Source organism: Pteronotus mesoamericanus, unplaced genomic scaffold (genome assembly GCF_021234165.1).
Source record: "Pteronotus mesoamericanus isolate MK-2021 breed Mesoamerican mustached bat unplaced genomic scaffold, CSHL_Meso_final contig_228, whole genome shotgun sequence".
NCBI lineage: Eukaryota > Metazoa > Chordata > Mammalia > Chiroptera > Mormoopidae > Pteronotus > Pteronotus mesoamericanus.
Genome location: NW_026555095.1, coordinates 229,976 through 248,724, shown reverse-complemented (window position 1 = coordinate 248,724; position 18,749 = coordinate 229,976). Strand labels below are relative to the sequence as shown.

General features: G+C 37.5%; 1 protein-coding gene across 4 annotated transcripts in view; it reads right to left on the bottom strand.

Annotated features, from left to right (window-relative positions):
• Window positions 1–1,892: 1,892 nt before the first annotated feature.
• The window catches only part of GSK3B (glycogen synthase kinase 3 beta), a 202,529-nt gene continuing 185,672 nt past the window's right edge, over window positions 1,893–18,749 (bottom strand). For all 4 annotated transcript variants that reach the window (XM_054572302.1, XM_054572303.1, XM_054572304.1 and 1 more), the window contains one exon: window positions 1,893–5,632. In XM_054572302.1, coding sequence (XP_054428277.1) covers window positions 5,565–5,632 — 68 coding nt within the window. In that variant the 3' untranslated portion in view covers window positions 1,893–5,564. The remainder of the gene's footprint in view (window positions 5,633–18,749) is intronic.

Genomic DNA, 18,749 nt, shown 5'->3' with positions numbered 1-18,749 from the left:
GCGACATCTTAACCCTCCTTCTCCTTCATTCCCTGAAACTGTCATCTTTAACTATTATACAAATATTAGCCAACTTCACAGAGAAATAAAGAGGATCAGACTTTATCCAATATAAACTTTTTATTGAAGCAGCAGTCACATGACTTTATATCTAGCCTTTAGATTAGGCCTGACAATGAGCCAGCCCTAAGGGAAAAATGTTTCTTTTTGCACTAAAGAGACATTACATGTTTACATAACATCATCCAGTATTAGAAATGATCAGACTCAAACACAACATGTGTTGGTTACCTGGGAGGTACAGCCCCACTGTTTGTGGTGTTCGTTTATTTTACAGATACTCCCCAAGACCATTAATAATGGCATGAAACTTAAAAGAAAACACAGCCACACCAAACCATGAACACAGTAATCAAAGACAGCAGCTTATACATGTTTTTAAAATTTGTCCCTTTCAGGGTTGTGTTCTTTCTTTTCAAAGCAGTGTCTGCAAACTTCCTCTACATCAAATGCAAAGGTTTCCAAGATGGAAGCTGCACCTCTCGGGGCTACACAATGGAATAACATCATTTGAAAGAACGAGAACTAATGTTCATATCTTGATTTTTAATAACAAAGATCCATGTGTCTCTAATTGGAGGAAAGGAGATGGTGACGTGACTACATATTGCAGTGGCAAAATAAGCAGGGTGAAGAGAGCTGGGTACTGAAATAAAGACCACACACTTGTGAATTTTAATTTCATTTCCAGGCTAACCTACTTTTTATTTAATGCAAATTACAGTACCAGTTAACTATTTCCAAACCAAGTCACATAGAACGAAATGTATTTACAAGGGAATGGGGAAAGGGGGGAAAAAAAAACATTGAGCATACTTTTCACAAAAAAGTTTATATTTAAAATGAAAAAAAAAATCAGTCACAGAGGCATTCAAGTAGTAATAATGTTATACAGATTTTGCTTTTCCTTTATATCAAGACAGATTTGCACAAGTGTTTGCAATAGTTTGTATACAACCCACAGTCCTTTATATATATATATATATGTATATATAATAAATTTTGTTTTTTTTAGGTTTGTTTTTAAGATGGGAGTGGTCACGCTAATTGGTATGTGTACAGGCCCAAGTGATCCATCGGCAACACATTTATAAATGCAAATTTTACAGGCAAGCACATTTCATACATCTATCTGAATCTGCCTGTAGACAGATATAGTAAGAAAAAAAACTTAAAAATTAACACAAGGAAGTCTACTTTGTCAAGCTAACCCCTCATGTACTGGTTGTCATTTTGCTTTTATTGCAGAGATGCAAAACGGAGCAACAAACTTGAACAAAACATCATAACCCTTGTGAAAATAATCCAACCCCAGGGATTACTTCCAAAGCCTCTCAAATGTAGACCTTAGTCTGGGACTCGACTCTGCTTCTAGTTGTCTCTCTTATTTTCAGTGGCTCAGGTTTCTATCAGAAAAGACGGATTCTATTGTAAAGCATGCTTAATTTCCTTTTCTACATAGGTGAGAAAGTGTTCTGCTCTGTGATTAGATGATCACTATCAAGTACAATAAGAATCAGGTACAATTTTGGTTTAAAACAAAGAAAAATCCCCCAAACTCCTGGGGATCTGGCATCAGCCAAACTTCCTTTGGAAGATTCCAAAGTTAAATCCCTAAAAAGGGAAAGGGAAAACAAAATAAAATGCCAGTGTCTTTATATCCACAGGGATAGAGAATATAATAGTCCTCTCAGAAACCTTTGCATTGGTGCAGACAAGATGACTGGTTAGGCAGGCTTTGCTAAAACACAAACCAAAAATATCTAAAAATTAATAAGAGGACTTTAAAAAATGACGTCACTGGAAAGAAGGTGCAGTCTTCCGCCTTGCTGGAATGAACACATGATGTTTCAAAAATAGGAACCTTTGGTTTGGTAAAGTTTTTTTCTTCTACTCAAGACATCTTATATGGAATACTTGGAGGCAAAACAATTTTTTTTTCTTTCAAAACGGACTTCATAATGGGTACACAGCAAGAAACTGATTTTTGAAAAAATAAATTAAAATGACATTTCACTGAAAGGGGTGGAGGTGGTAGGAGGGCGGAAATAGGCTAAGAGTTCCCTTGCTAAAACAACAGTCCTCTCCTGGCACGGCAGCATTCCATGCACTAACTGCTGGTATCACACTATATAGCATTTCAGACAACTGGTTATCAAAACCTGACACTATGAAGAAACTTTGATTTATAAAAGCCAATTCTGTGTCTCTCATTTTTGAGGGAAGGAGATGAGGGGAGAGTGAGCATGGATGCCTGCTGTTTTTTAAGACCCACGGTTAGGGTTTGGGAAAGAGACGAGCAAAATCTAACTTACTGAAATCCTCCAGCTCCAGGGCTCCCTGGCACTACATTAAGGCCCTGGATGGCCCCAGTATGAAATGAAACCGGTCACTCTGTTGCTGAGGAGGAAACGGGCATTCAGAACCAAAACAAAGGCAGGGCTTGAGTGACATGCAATTACGAACATGGTTTCTTGTTTCCACTCCTGAACATGGTGTCACTGAACTTCACTGTGAAGAGGCACAGACACTGTGTTGTGAGTGAGCTATTATTTCAAAGGGAAAAAGGGTGGGACAGGGAGACATGGATAGAGAAACCAATTAAAATTTTAAAAATGAAAAAAACAAAACAAAAACCCAAACACATGGAAGCGAAGGCACTCCAAACTATATAGATACACTATACATTGCTAGAGTTATTGTTACAATAATACAGGCCGGTACCTACTGTACAGAGTTAAAACTATATGGCTTTAAAAAGCTCGTCTACATTTTTGTCTGATTATTAAACAGAATCACTGCCCTGAACAGTAACTTTTTGCTCATTAATAACAGTTCCTGGGTCCACATATTTACATACAAAACAATAAAACTTAAATTTAAAAACATTGAAAGAAAATATAATGTACAAGCTTGAATTTGGTGAGGAGCTTTTATTATTATTATTAGTATTTACAAAAAAGATATTCAGAGACCTGAATCTCACTTGTATAAAAGAGTTCTGTGATCCCGCCATGATCCTTGAGAAAGAAAAAAATCATGCACCTCAGCCCTCACATACATAATGAGAAAAGGATCTCACTTTTCTCTCTTCTTTTCTCACCCCATTTATCGGGAGTGGGGAGGAGAGTATTTTGTAAAACAAACACAGATATTTATGGAATCCAGCAAGTATACCAAATCCAGATTGGTGTCTGTGCCTGGATGTTTAGCGGGGCAGTTTGGTCTGAAAGCAGGTCCATTTCTGTCCTATGTCTGCTGCTCTTCATCTTCTTTATGAATCCTTTCTGAAAATGGTCTATCAAAGCCATTTTTTTAGGAATCATGTTGCTGTATACTTTAAGACGTCTTTCAAATCTTAATTAGCTCTCAAAGGCTCATTATGAAAAGTAAAATTCAATCTGTTTGATTTGGTTTGACTGTGTTTTCTTTCTCATGAACTCTGATATAAACAGAGGTTTGAGAAACCCCCTTTGTGGCCTAAGAGCTCAGCTACACAGTGAGTGAAAACTAAGATGGCTCACAATTGCCTTTCTGGGTATTGGTTCACTTCAGCAGGCAGTAGGACTCTTGGAGAGTCACATACACTTGGGTGAGAAGCAGTACAATGTGTGGGGACCTGCATGAGGGCTGTCAAGAGACTCTACTTCCAAATCACCTGGAGGGCGAGATCCCTAACGTGATCTAAGGTGGAAATGAGAAGGGTGAAGGTAGGTTACACACAATCTAGGGCTCAGCTCTGTAGCCCTACAGTTTTCAGCTAACCTTGGAAAGTGTGCAGGAAAGGAGCGGGTTGGAGGGAAAGGCAGCCGTCACTCAAGTGATCTTTAAATGTAAAGTACAACTGATTGTGCCTTAAAGATTCATAGGTCAAGTAATGGCCCATAAGCACCAAGGCGACTAAGGTTCATTTTAGAGTATGTAAGGCCCACATAGATGTCAACCTTAAAAGGATAAAACGAACTAGTTGTGAAAATCTAATTCTTCACTGCAAACATAATCCTTCAATCCTCCTTGCTTTCCAAGGAATATTGCTTTTTCTTCAAAAACAAGAGACTGATTCTTACACCGTTCACTGATACACAAAACAGAAACAAAAACTCTCAACTGGGTATGGGGGGAAACACTCTTCGCACTCTTCAAGCAGTCAATTTTGATACTGTGGACAAAGTAAAAACAAAACAAAAAAGGCAGTATTGAATCTAAGTATATAACACACATATACACGTTTATATAATCCACTTTCCTATAAATTCAGCAGGTACAAATGACTTTTGTTTATATCATTTTGGTGTGTAGTTTTTAATATTCCTACCAAGCTGAAATCATAATGGCCTATCTGACATGCATCAATAAATAAAATTTAAAAAGTATAAGGTTAAAAAAGGCTGAAATTAAATACAGGTTCTAGATTTGGATTTAATATTAGAGCTATGTCTAGAATGTGGCAATTTCTGCAAGCTCCATCTGTAATTTAAAAATATGAAAAACAAACCAGTAGACTGTTACAGTTCACATTATTTAACTATGTCTTCTCAAGTGTATCTCTCCAAGGGAATCAACTTTAGAAAAAAAATCTGGACTAGTTCATTCACAGTGGTGGGATCATCCCTGGTTAGTCCCCTTCTTCCTAGTTCATTGGCTTTTGACCTCTACAGCCAGAGTGGCCGGTTCAACACCCTTTTCAGTCTTCCCAGTCTTTCCCTGGGTCACTAGTTTAAATCCATACTAAGATTTGCAGAGAACCTTTGGCCAGGCAAAGAAAGATCCACATGTGGAGCAGGCATGCTCCTCCTCTGACATTTCCTATGTAAATCTCTCCACCACTAGCATTGATTAAGAGCGTTAACATTAACAAATCAATTAGGAATCTTCCCCTTATAGTTTCTAACTTTACTGACCTCCCTGGGTAACAAACAATACACATTTCCTTATTTTTTGTCTGCCACACCTGCCACCAACATGCCGAAGGCAAGTCTTCAAACACCCCAGGATATGAATTAATTTTACAAGTGACATTTAAGTCCCCACTGAGTTACACCTGCTAAGCTCCCAACCAATTTCAAGCTGTGCACTATACCAAAGTCTTATACTTGACTTTAAAAGAAAACAAAGTTTAAAAAAACTTCAGCACAGAACAAAGTTTTCTTCTTTTGTGGAAGGGGCATGAAGCAGGAGACCTGTTTTAAATTATACAACAGCAGACTTTTGATAAAAAGATTGTGGTGGGAGAGAGACTGTGTGTTCTAGTGCCCTGCTTTCCCCTCCCCACGACCCCTCCCATCCCCTGGATCTCCCTCAAAGTGAGAATACAATGAAATTGATTTGTATTTATAGATATTTTACAAGGTTAAATAAGAACAACAATAATAAAAAAAAATTGAACACTAAAATGAACAGGTTTTTTTCCTCTTTTTAATTTTCTTTCCAAACGTGACCAGTGTTGCTGAGTGACACTCAAGTAACTGGTGGTTTTTCCTGTGCTGCTGGCTGCTCGGGACTGTTCAGGTGGAGTTGGAAGCTGATGCAGAAGCGGCGTTATTGGTCTGTACACGGTCTCCAGCATTAGCATCTGCAAATCAAAAGTCCCGAGAGAGCATGAGCAATGCTGTAAGACCCCAAAGAGAAAAGCACACTGCCTCAGACTATAAGCTGTGGGGTCTTCTTCCAAGCAGTATCTGAAATGGTGTTTTAAATATGGCCAATACTATGAAATCTGAATTTCTTTCTGCCTGGAGCTATGTCCATGCGTTGGCATGGTCCTGGTACAGAACGATATTGCCTTTGAGTAAGTTACAGACTTAGGTAGCTAGGGACCATTTCTGTCAAAGCTCTTGTTCCAGGTGGGATTAGCAGTGTATATGAATATACAGTTGGAGTCTAGCTCACTTCAAAATACACAGCTCGGAAAACTCACTAAAAGTTCTGCACCATGCCATCCGTCTAAGTGGGTAAACTGGGTGGAGGCAATGAATATAATATGGTCACAGGCAGAAGTGCTATGTGTAAATCAAACCCAACTGTTTGCTTTCTAAGTACAGGCCATCTTCGTTATTCAGAGAATGGAAGACACACTATCAGCAAAAAAAGGAACAGCCACTGTAGCACCAATTCACTTACTCTATTCAATAAGGCATCTTATGGTCAAAACATGGTCAGTGTCTTGGCACTGAGCTTACTTTGCCTACTGCTTTGGAAATATGTAAAACTTTATAACTTTAACCCCTCTTCCCTCTTTTAAAGGCCCAATATTATTTCGCAACATCCATGAATATTTAAGTCAGCATTTGTGTCCAGATTGGCTCTCCATCTCTGGTAGGCAAGAGACTGCCATTTCACTGACTTATTAAGCTGCATTCCTGTCATCTCACAGATGACTGGGAACATCCTGTGTGGCAAATTTTCTTTCCAATGCTTCATGCAAAGCCCTGAGCAGCAAGAGAGGTGGCTTGGCTGGGAGGGACATCCAAGAGCCATCTCCCTAGAAGTCACACTACCCTTGGCCATCAAGGCTGGTGACACCAAAAAAGAGAGATTCAAAATTTTTCTCTCTCTAGAGACTGTAGTTCTCTTATATCCTATAATGAACAGCGTAAACAATGTCATGGCTGAATGCCACATTTGGTCCTTTTTAGCTGTTGAGTTTATAATTTCAGTGTTTTCCCACCCTCAAAACAATCTTTCCTCATGTACATTTAAATCAGACTTTGGGGAAGAAATGTTTACTCTCTTAATTTGAATGGTTATGCTTAATTTGCTTAATTTTCTTCACAGCAGCTATAGCTGCTTCTCATTCTGTTTTCAGTGCAAATGAGTGCAGACATTATAGCATCTGGGTCCATGCATTAGCTTCCTCCCCATGGCATGGATTCATATTATCTCATTGGTACAACACACAAACAGGTGACATGAGAGAGTATATGACATAGAACCTATTCTCCAAAGGCAGCTAAACAGCCTTTTTTCTAAAAGTAAGTATCTATATCTAATGAATGCTTCATTCATGACCCCTGGTCTTTTTTTGGATATGCTTTGTTTAGGAGTTTTACTCTCCATGATCACATAAATTCTGTGCATCAGTAATAACTGAACATCAATTCCTTCCCAGGCCAGAGGTTCCTGTAAGACTTGCTCAAGAAAAACATTCATTTTCATAATTTAGGCATAGGTTGCATTAAACAACAGTCCAGAGAAAGCCTAAAAGGCCAGTTATTTCAGGATTGATAACAGTCCTCACAAATCCAAGCTTACGGTAGCTTTTCTCTTCCATTTTCAGTTTGTGAACGTGACAGATAAAACTGTCATGTTCTGATTTTCCCCAGGAGTTAAGAGACTGATTAATCATCAGGAATCTATCCTGCTTGCTCATGATATCAGCACATATAGCAGCACTGTTAGCAGCTCTGGCCATGGTAGCCATCAATCAGCTCTATCAGCCAACACCCACTAAGACTTAGCTACTCTGTCATCTAGCTCAGTATGTTAATTTGCTCTTTCCCAAAATCCCATTTAGCTACTAAATGGCAAATGCCCTTTCACTGGCTACTACCTGTGAGCTTATGACATTCCCCAAACTAGTCCCACCCTCCTTGGATAGATTCAAAGACTACTTGTATGAATAGAATAATAAGCACAAGCCTTTTAAGTGGGCATTTACCAAAAATGAATTCACTGTCTGAACAATAATACTTGAAAACACACTCACACTCCTCAGAAATGTAATTTAATGATCTCAATTTTTTTCTCTGAATCATTTCCGAATCAGTTGATGAGTAAAATTTTAACACCTAAATTATTTTGGTTACAAATATCCTTGATACCCAAAGTCACAGCACTGTATTCATTCATCAAAAAACAAAAAACAAACAAAAAACCTTTGCCTAATGCAATGACCTCCACTTCAAATAAAATATACATGTCTTTGCTGAAAAGAACAGACTCTTCTTTTTTTCCAGAGTATAAGGAGGAGAAAAGCAAAACAAAACAAAGATGTGAAACTCTACAAACTGCAAATGTGAGAAGTTCCAACAGATCACTTGGCTTACTGACTGAACAAAACTACATTTCGTAAGTAATTCTTGGTACAAGCTGCTTTTGTTCCCACTGTCAATTCTGTAAACTTATTTTACATAATTGAATTAATATGGACCTCCTCTAATAATTATGCTCATTAATTTAAAATTCTGATAAACTGTCACTTGATTTGGATATTTATGGAAATTTCTGTAACTTTTCTTCTCAAGCAATTAAACAGTAACTCTTTAAAAGCAACAAAGCTTGTTCTGCTTCTCCTGGATGCCCTTCCCTGGTAAAAGTGGTATCACCTGGCATTACAGTTTACAGAATGGGCTCTTGATTACAAAACATCCAATCCAACTATGAATCACCAGAGACTGAGTGTATAGCTTCTTGTTTTAGTCTTGAGAGATGCTCATCTGATATTCAGTGACAATCTTTCTTAAACCTAATCCAATTCCACAAACATTTATTGAGTATGGGATCTAGCTATACGACTTAATAGCTGCCTGCTTTTGGAACAAGTTACTTAACCTCTGTACCTCTCAATTTCTTCATCTGTAAAATGGTGATAATACTATCTATTTATTAAGTAAGGCCTGTGAAGTGCTTATTAGCATAATATCTGGCTTATAGTAATTGTTTACTAAATGGAAAGGTAAAAGACATCAAAAAATAGTTGAGTGTGACTTCAATAACCACCATCACCACCATAATAAATACGAGTGGCAGCAGTTATTACCTGAGTGCTTATTACCAATGTGACAGACATATCAGAGACACACCAGAGGCATGTCATTAAGCCCACACAATGACCCCAAGAAAAAGGTATTTACTGTCTCCATTTTGCAAATGGCAAAATGGAAGCAAAAATAAATTAAACAATATGCCTAACATTGCAGGTTAACAAGTGGGAGAGCTGAGCACAAAGGGAGCAGAGGAAGAGAATGGTGACTTTTAGGGGTAGTTGGAAGCAGCAGCAAAGATTTCCTACCAAAGGGAGAAAATAACTTAATTTCATTCAAACCTAACCCCTACATAATCCACTGTGAATTCTAGAGGCCTATTTTCGTTATCTAAAAGGGTTACTACATTAAGCAGATCAGTGAATTTTTGTTAAGAATTAAAGGTATACTTATTTCATTTTCTAATTTTCAGAGTCTGTATGGGGTATATAGAGATGCAGGTGTTTTGGAAAGAACTATAGAGCTGATAATTCTATAGACTTCCTAGCTTCCCAGAAACCAATGATAATCACCATCCTTCTGATGCTGCTACAGTACGTACAAACAAACCGAGGATGGCCCTGAGGGGGAGTGGAGAAAAGAATAATTAGCTTTAAGGGAGGAAAGCACAACATCATCCTTACACACAGTGATAGCCACCTTCCAAGATGGCCCCAATGAGTCATGACTCTTGGTTTCTATGCCCTACTGTAGTCCCCTCATCTAGTGAATAACATTGGCCTGTCAATAGATTACAGAAAAAATGATATATAACTTCCAAGGTTAGGACATAAAATACACTGTGGCTTCCACCTTGTCCTCCTCCTTGGATTGCTTGGTCTAGGAGAAACCAGCAGCCATAATGTGAGACACTCAAGTAGCACTGTGGAGAGGTGCACGTGGTGAAGGACTGACGCCTCCTGCCAACAGCTAGCACAGATTCACCAACCACATAAACAAGTCATCCTGCAAGTACCTCTTCCAGCCCCAGGCAAGCCTTCAGATGTTTCTGCAGCCCTGGCTGACTTTTAACTACAACCCCAGAAGAGATCCGGACCAAGAACCACCCAGCTAGGCTGCTTCTGAATTTCTGACTCACAGAAACTGTGTTTATTCTTGTTTTAAACTGCTAAATCCTAGCATCTTTTGATATGTAGCAATCGATAACCAACTCTTACATATATGTCAAAGAACATGAATGTCAGGGTGTATGCTCAAAAGCCCATGACAGCACCACTGACCAAGTCCCTCTTGCGGTGGCATAAGACACCAAGGTGGCTTTAGTCCCTTCAATACTAGGACTGAAATTCAGACACCAGTGAGCCAACCAACCCATCAGCAAATCTGGAGGGCTTTTCAACAAGACTGTTCATCCTTGATCTGCCTGTAGCTGAGAGGTCTTAGTTGCTCTGGATAGGAAACTGGAGGCCATGAGGGCACAGGAAACATTTTTATTTTTTAAGTTAAAAAAACACCAATTTAGAAATAAAGAATAAGAAAAGGCATATGAATATAAGCTTGTGACTTTAAGCAAGAAACCAGGGAACACTTGAAGAGTGCCCAAAAGGTCTGATAGGACACTCATCAACTTAAAAAGATTTTACATTATTTTTGGAGATGAGGGAAAAAACCCCAGGGTAGTATTTTTGTCTTAATAGGAGAAAACACATTTTGCATAAAAATAAACAATTTCCTAGAAGTGATATTAGCACTGCGCTGGTGAAATAATGTCTAAGTTGGCTTGATTTTAGGTGTCTATATAGGGTGGGGCAAAAGTAGGTTTACAGTTGTTCATATGGAAAAGAATAATTAATAAATAGTAGTATAAGAATAAACTCTGTGTTTCATGCACTCAAAACTGTAAACCTACTTTTGCCCCACTGTATATATATTAACTCACCAAGTGAATGTGAAACCCTAACATGGGATGGGTACCACCTCACTGTTGTCAGTGAATTGGTCAAACTAGCACATGTGGATGGAAGCAAATAGGAGAAAATAGGTAAAGTATTGTACCTTAAAGAAGACAACCATGTTCTTTGGCTACCAAGTTGGTAACAGCTAACAATAAGCATATGTTACCCTCTACCTCTAACCCCACTCTCAGCTGGTTAAAGTAATAGAAAAACTGAAAAAAATGTGTACTGCCAGCGAGCAGTGTAGACTGGTACAAGATTTCCGGAAGGAAGTCTGACATTATGTATCAAATTCTTCATACTTTTTGGCTCAGCAATTCTACTTCCAAAAACCAGGACACACCCAAATGTCCAAGAATAAGGGATTAGTTAAATAAATTATGATACAGGTTTAGAATACCAGTTGAATCCTATATAGTCATGTACCCCCACACCCCAAAGAGCATAAGCCCATTCACATATAGACTAAAATATAAAATGTTACCTTTATCTATGGAAGTGCGAATATGAAAGGATCCCCCCCCACCAAAATAGCTATATATTATGTAATTAATAGAGGAAAAATCTGTCTTTTTAAAGCTATATATTTTTATGAAATTCCACATATACTTAAGATAGGAAACAAAAAGGACAGGGTTAGGAAGAACACCTGAGGGCATGCATACACTGCAGATTCTACAACTAAACAGGATATGAATTCAGCTTTCCAGAGGCACACAGTAAAAGCGCATAGAAAAAGAGTAGTTGGGGAGTGGAAGACAACATGGTAACTGGCATTTTAGAAAAGAGAGATTTGATACACTGACTTAATTTAACATTTCACTTTGCAGAATCAGTGGAAACAATGCGAGAAATTATTCTGGGTTTAATGTGTTCAACTAGAAAGAACTGGTTGGTGATAGAGAAGGTAATAGGAATTCTGGGGTAAAAATAACTAATAGTTAAGAAAAGAGGATTACCAGCTCTGGCTAACTCTGAACAAAGACTTTAGCAAAATGAATTTCAAAAAGCTCAGAGAACCAACAGGTATGATTTTGTGGTTAGAGGCTTCAAAAACAGGCTAATAACTGAGAAGAAATAAAAAAGTATAAAAAACAAAATTCTGACCAAGCAATTGCAAATACTCTCAATGCAAAGTAGAGAAGAACCAAGGAAACCAGCTTAAAGGGTTTTCTCGTATGAGCTCATATTAAAAATACATTAACTTTAGAGGAAGGGTACACAGCCAAGGAAGAATAGAAAATAACAATGTGAACCTGTAAGAACAAGCCAGGATTGGTTTATATAGGGCAAAAACAAACGGTTTTTGAAGCAAGTTCAAGAGAGGTTAAGCACCCTGATCAGGTAAAAATACAGAGAAGACAGACTTTGTCTAACTCCTACTATGATTCCCTTTTCTGTCAGAAGGGTTTTCAACCTGGAAAGGATATAACAAAAATCCTAATAAACAAAATGCAGCCCAAGAAAGGTGAGGGCAATCTACACATGCAATTGTCTTTGAACACAGAATCTATAAGCCAAAGAACAAATTCTAACATGGACTACAGAAATTCACAGTTTACAAATATTTAGGCCCTAGAAGTTTCCTTAATTCTTATAAAAAAAGTTTTATTATCATCTTTGATAGTTACATCTTTTGATAGAAAAAGTCTAACAATTTTCTTGACAACAGCCAAGTATTTTACAAAGTTTTTAATAACATCATTATATATATTATAAGGTTGGTCTGTTGCTAAGCAAACAGCAGGAGGGGGAACCAATCAACCAGAGACCATCAGAAGAAAAATCAATCTTTAGTAAGTCTTGCTTGGTCTCATTTAACTTATTTTATCAGTAATTTTAAAGAAGGCAAAACCAAAACAAAACAATCTCTTGTGGGCTCTGCTTTGTCCTGTTTGACAGACTTTATTAGTTGCTTGGATGGAGGCAAAAAATTGGTGTGTTTATGAAAATGTGCAGATGATACACAATTATATAGAAAACCCAATACCCTGACACTTTAGAACAGGGTTAGGATTTAAAATTCTCCTTAGTATGGAGGGGATATTAGACACTATTAAAATTTGAAGTACATGTATGTACAAATTGGGTTGGTTCTATGTACCTCCAGGGTAGAATCACCGAGTGGAAGAAGGTACAGGGGAACAAATTTCAGGATGAAAAAAGGATAAACTTTCTAATAGAGGATATAAAGATAGAATGTCCTCATTCTTCTGGTAATGAGCTTCCAGTTACTGAATGTATATAAGCATGGGACAGATGGCTAGTTCTCAGTAGATATGAGAAGCGAACTGAAATCAGTGGTTTTCAAATTAGTTTTAATAAAAGAACCACTGCATTTACCCAGAAGACGGATATGCAAAACAAGTAAAGAGACAAATTGCTCTAGTTGAAATTCCTTACCACATCTCATACTTAACTATTCTGGAATCAGATCAGGTAACCTCTGAAGTGGTTCATATTGATTAGTAACACTATAATTTCTCAAGATTTATTACTCTACATGGGCGAGATGAATGGTCTCTCAAACAGAGTAAGTGGAAGGATCTATTGGGGATGTGGAGAAAGTCAGAACATAAATACACACACACACATGAAATTATATTTTATGGACTGAGAGTCGTAGTACCTGTAATTTTCAAGAGTTTGTCATGTCAGCCAGAGACATGATAACATGCTCCCAGAAACTGAGGTATTTTAACAATTTAAAAAGAATGCACATAGAGACTAAAAGAACAATTCAAAGGATCAACAAATCCAGGAGCTGGTTCTTTGAAAAGACAAACAAAATTGACAAGCCTTTTAAACAGTCTCATCAAGGAAAAAAGGGAAAGGACCCAAATAAATATTAGACATGAAAGAGGAGAAATAACAACTGATACCACAGCAACACAAAGGATTGTAAGAAATTACTATGAACAATTATATGCCAAGAAAATTTGAAAACCTTGATGAAATGGACAAATTTCTAGAAAAATATAATCTTCCAACACTGAATGAAGCAGCAGCAGAAAGCCTGAACAGACCTATAACAGCTGGGGAAATTGAAGCAGTCATCAAAAACCTCCCGGCACACAAAAGCCCTGGACTGGACGAATTCACAGGAGAATTTTACAAGATATTTAAGGAAGAGCTAAGCCCTGTCCTTCTCAGACCATTCCAAAAAATCCAAGAAGAGGGAAGACTCCCTCTTTTTATGAGGCCAGCATCATCCTAATCCCAAAACCAGATAAAGACAAAACCAAAAAAGAAAACTACAAGCCAATATTGCTGATGAACAGACATGCTAAAATCCTCAACAAAATATTGGCAAACCACATCCAGCAATACATTAAAAGGGTCATCCACCATGATCAAGTGGGATTCATCCCAGAGATGCAAGGATGGTATAATATTCACAAATCAATAAACGTAACACATCACATAAACAACAGGAAAGACAAAAACCACATGATCACATCAATATATGTGGGAAAAGCATTTGATAAGGTACAGCACCCATTTATGACAAAAACACTCAGCAAAGTGGGAATAAAGGGGGCATATCTCAACATAATAAAGGCCGCATATGAAAAATCTACAGCCAACATCATACTCAACAGGCAAAAACTGAAAGCTTTCCCACTAAGATCAGGAATAAGAAAAGGATGTCCACTATCACCACTCCTAGTCAACGTTGTATTGGAAGTGCTAGACACAGTGGTCAGACAAGAAAAAGAAATAAAAGGCATCCAAATTGGAAAGGAGGAAGTGAAACTATCATTGTTTGCAGATGACATGATAGTGTTCATAGAATCCACAGACTCCACCAAAAAGCTACTTGACCTAATAAATGAATTTGGCAAAAGAGCAGGATATAAAGTCAATATTCAGAAACTAAAGGCATTTTTGTACGCAAACAATGAAATATCAGAAGGAGAAATCAGGAAAACAATCCCATTTGATTTAGCAACAAGAAAAATAAAGTACCTAGGGATAAACCTAACCAAGGAGGTAAAAGACCTGTACTCAGAAAGCTACACAACACTGAAGAAAGAAATTAAGGAAGACACAAATAAATGGAAGCATATACTGTGTTCATGGATTGGAAGAAATAGCATCACCCAATGTCTGTACTATCCAAAGCAATTTATACATTCAACACAATCCCTATTAAAATACCAATGACGTAGTTCACATACATACAACAAACATTCAAAAAATTTATATGGAACCATAAACAACTCTGAATAGCCACAGCAATTTTGAGAAAGAAGAAGAAAGTAGGAGGGATCACAATATCTGACATCAAACTATATTACAAGACCACTATACTCAAAACAGTCTGGTAGTGGCATAAGAACAGACACATAGAACAAGGGAACAGAACAGAGAGCCCAGAAATAAATCCATGTCTCTATGGCCAATTAATATTCGACAAAGGGGGCAGAAGCATAAATAGGAGTAAAAATAGCCTCTTCAACACATGGTTTTGGGAGAGCTGGACACCTACATGCTAAAAATTGGTATTCGACCATTAACTGACACCATACACAAAAATAAACACAAGATGGATAAAAGACTTAAATATAAGTTGCAACACCATAAAAGTCTTAGAGGAGAACATAGGCAGGAAACTCTCAGATATTGCATGCAGCAATATTTTCACCGATATGTACTCTAGAGCAAGGGACATAAAGAAAAGGATAAACAAATGGGACTTCATCAAAATAAGAAGTTTCTGCATGGCTAAAGAAAACATCAGCAAAATGAAAAGGGAACAAACCGTATGGGAAAATATATTTGCCAATGATACCTCAGACAGGGGTTTGATCTCCCAAATATATAAAGAACCCACATGACTCTACTCCAGGAAGACAAACAATCCAATTAAAAAATGGGCAAAGGACCTGAACAGACGCTTCTCCGAGGAGGACATACACAGGGCCCAGAGACATATGAAAGGATGCCCATCATCACTAGCCATCAGAGAGATGCAAATTAAAACCAAAATGAGATACCACTTCACACCGGTCAGAGTGGCCATCATAAACAAAACCACCGGGTGCTGGCCGGGTTGTGGAGAAAAGGGAACCCTAGTACACTGTTGGTGGGAATGCAGACTGGTGCAGCCACTGTGGGAAACAGTTTGGAATTTCCTCGAAAAGCTAAAAATGGAACTGTCTTTTGATGCACCGATTCCACTGCTAGGATTATACCCTAAGAATCTCAAAACACCAATTCAAAAGAACCTATGCACCACACTGTTCATAGCAGCATAATTGACAATAGCCAAGTGTTGGAGGTAACCTAAGTGCCCATCAGTAAATGAGTGGATCAAAAAACTATGGTACATTTACACAATGGAATACTACACAGCAGAAAGAAAGAGCTACTACCCTTTGTGAGAGCATGGATGGAACTGGAGAGCATTATGCTAAGTGAAATAAGCCAGGTGGTGAAAGACAAATACCATATGATCTCACCTATAAGTGGAACCTAATCAGCAAAACAAACAAACAAGGAAAATATAACCAGCTATATTGCAAGAAAAAAAGAAATCGACAGTGGTATGAGGGAAAGAGGGAGGTGGGTAATGGGGAAAGAAAGGGGAAGGGTCAAACCAAGGAACAGGTATAAAGGACCAATGGACAAAGTGAAAGTGGGGAAGGACTGAGGGAGGGAGGTGGGGGAGGGTGGGGCAGGGGAAAGTGGTGGCGGGAAAATGGGGACAAATGTATTTGAACAATAAAAAAAATTAAAAAAGAAAAGATTAGGTAGCTTCATCATGTCACAGAGATATAAGGTAATGAGGTCAGACTCAAATGCAAACAACTCTCACATATTAAAATGAAATATTGGTTCCTTTATTCTTTTAAGAAAACTTTTCAAAATATAAGCGATCACCTTTCATTCCCTTGGTCAAAAGGACTGCTAAACACTCCGTCCTCCACCCTTTCATAGCCCATTGCCTCTGCCTGACTTAAAGTACCTGGTTACTGCCATCCTCGCACAGTCATTTGTCCAACCAGATATAAACTGTGCCATGGCAGGAACCCCTCATTCATCACTAAATCCCCTCTAGCATTCAGTGCCATTTACAGCCCCTTATAACTGTTTGCAGAATTAAATTGTCAAGAAAATATTAGAAAGATGAGTCTTAGCCAGGTAGCTCAGTCGATCAGAGTGTCATCCTGTCATCCCCATATGCCAGGGTTGCGTGGTCAATCCCAGGTCAGGGCACAAAGAAGCAGCCAATGGGGGGAGGGGGGAGAATGCAAATGTTTTTGAGAGGGAAAAAAACAACATCCACACCCACTTATTTAACATCAGTGTTTTAATTTTTGTGTATTTCTAGCTAGTCCCTATCCAATTGCAAACCTGCATTTTGAGAGTTGTCAACATGGTACACAAGGTTTTTAAAGATTTTCTCCACATAAGATGAATATTTCCACAAATGTCTATAAACTTTTTAATAATTTTATGGTTATATAAAAATGAAGATTCATAATGTATTAAAACAATTCCCTACTGTTGACCATTCAAATCAGACTGGCTCTCCTTTTTGTTATTATATAATTATTCCTATCTCTGGCAAAAAACAGAAAAAAAAGGACATGGTAGTTTTTTCCCTTTTCTTAGATGTATCCTGATGGTAAAGATGCTAAAGTGGGATCAGTGACTTAAAAAGCATGAACTTTAATAGTTCTTGCTATATACACAGCAATGCTTTCCAATGGTCTTAATTCACCTGTATTCACTACCCGATCCTTGAACAAAACACTAAGCACTGTGTCTGCACATTTTGTATCTTACTTCTCTTAACTATGCAGTGAGTAGTTACTATTCCTGTTTCATGGCTAAAGGAACTGAAGCTAAGGGAAACAACAGAGAGAATGTGTATTTTAAGGTCTTATTAAAGAATATAATTCACACCACCAAATTCTTATTTAATAATCACACACACATATATTTATTTAAATACAGGCAGTCATTAAGGTCATACAGTCAATTCACTGATCTAGATTAGCATGTCCTGAGGTATGTTTGATGACATACTTTGTTCTCATTACTTTGGCCCAAAGAAAATTTTTCCTTTAACTATACTGTGGTGTTATGCTCTTGGCTTATGTTGAGGGACACTTAGAAAGTATCCATATGAAACTCACTATTACATTTATTGTTGAAATGATGATGAGGACTTCATTAACTATGTATGTATGTATGTATGTATGTATTAGAATACCAAATCCAGGGGTTTCAGGGAGCAATACTTTTCAAACAGCTGGGCCAGAAACACTGCTGCTTTTCCTAAATCACCAGAGTACTTTTAATCTAATAAACAATGGGAAATTTTAACAGATAACATTTATTTACTTTGGCCACTAGAAAGTTCAGAGCAGTATCAGAAATCCTCCTTGGTACCTATTCAGATATTCAAGGCATCTGCTCTAAAGCCTACTATTTTTCTATTAATTTCTCCATACCCTGACTTACTCCAACTTCGAAGTAAACTCTCACCATCACAGTCCAATGCCAGTTTCCATGTGGAAATCTGATTTCAATAGCTATAAGAATACATAGATAGAGTATATGTATGTATGTGTGTGTACACACACACACACATCCTCCCCCAGCACTGAAGTATTTTTTTTGGTAACTACTATAACCTGAATCAAAGCAACATAAAAATAAGTTTACACTAGGCTCCTACTAGGCAAATTGCCTAAAAACTTTAGTTTAACTAGTTTAGTATCTTACATTAAGGAAATCATTTAAAATTACCCAAAACTTAACAGGTCACAATTCTTATTTTTATTCATAATCTAAAGTGATTCTAATAAAACTCTGGAAACTAGCTCAACAAGCAAATGCACCTAGCTCAGGGTTAGGGTTTATTTCAAGTTTTGAACAATCAATGTAATCTAACTTGTGATTTAGTAAATTTATTAACAGTTCATCTAAGCAATCTGTCTTCCTTCTAAATAAATAGGTCACATATATATTTTAAAAACCCTATATTTTACATTAAAAAAATTTAAAGTACATTTTG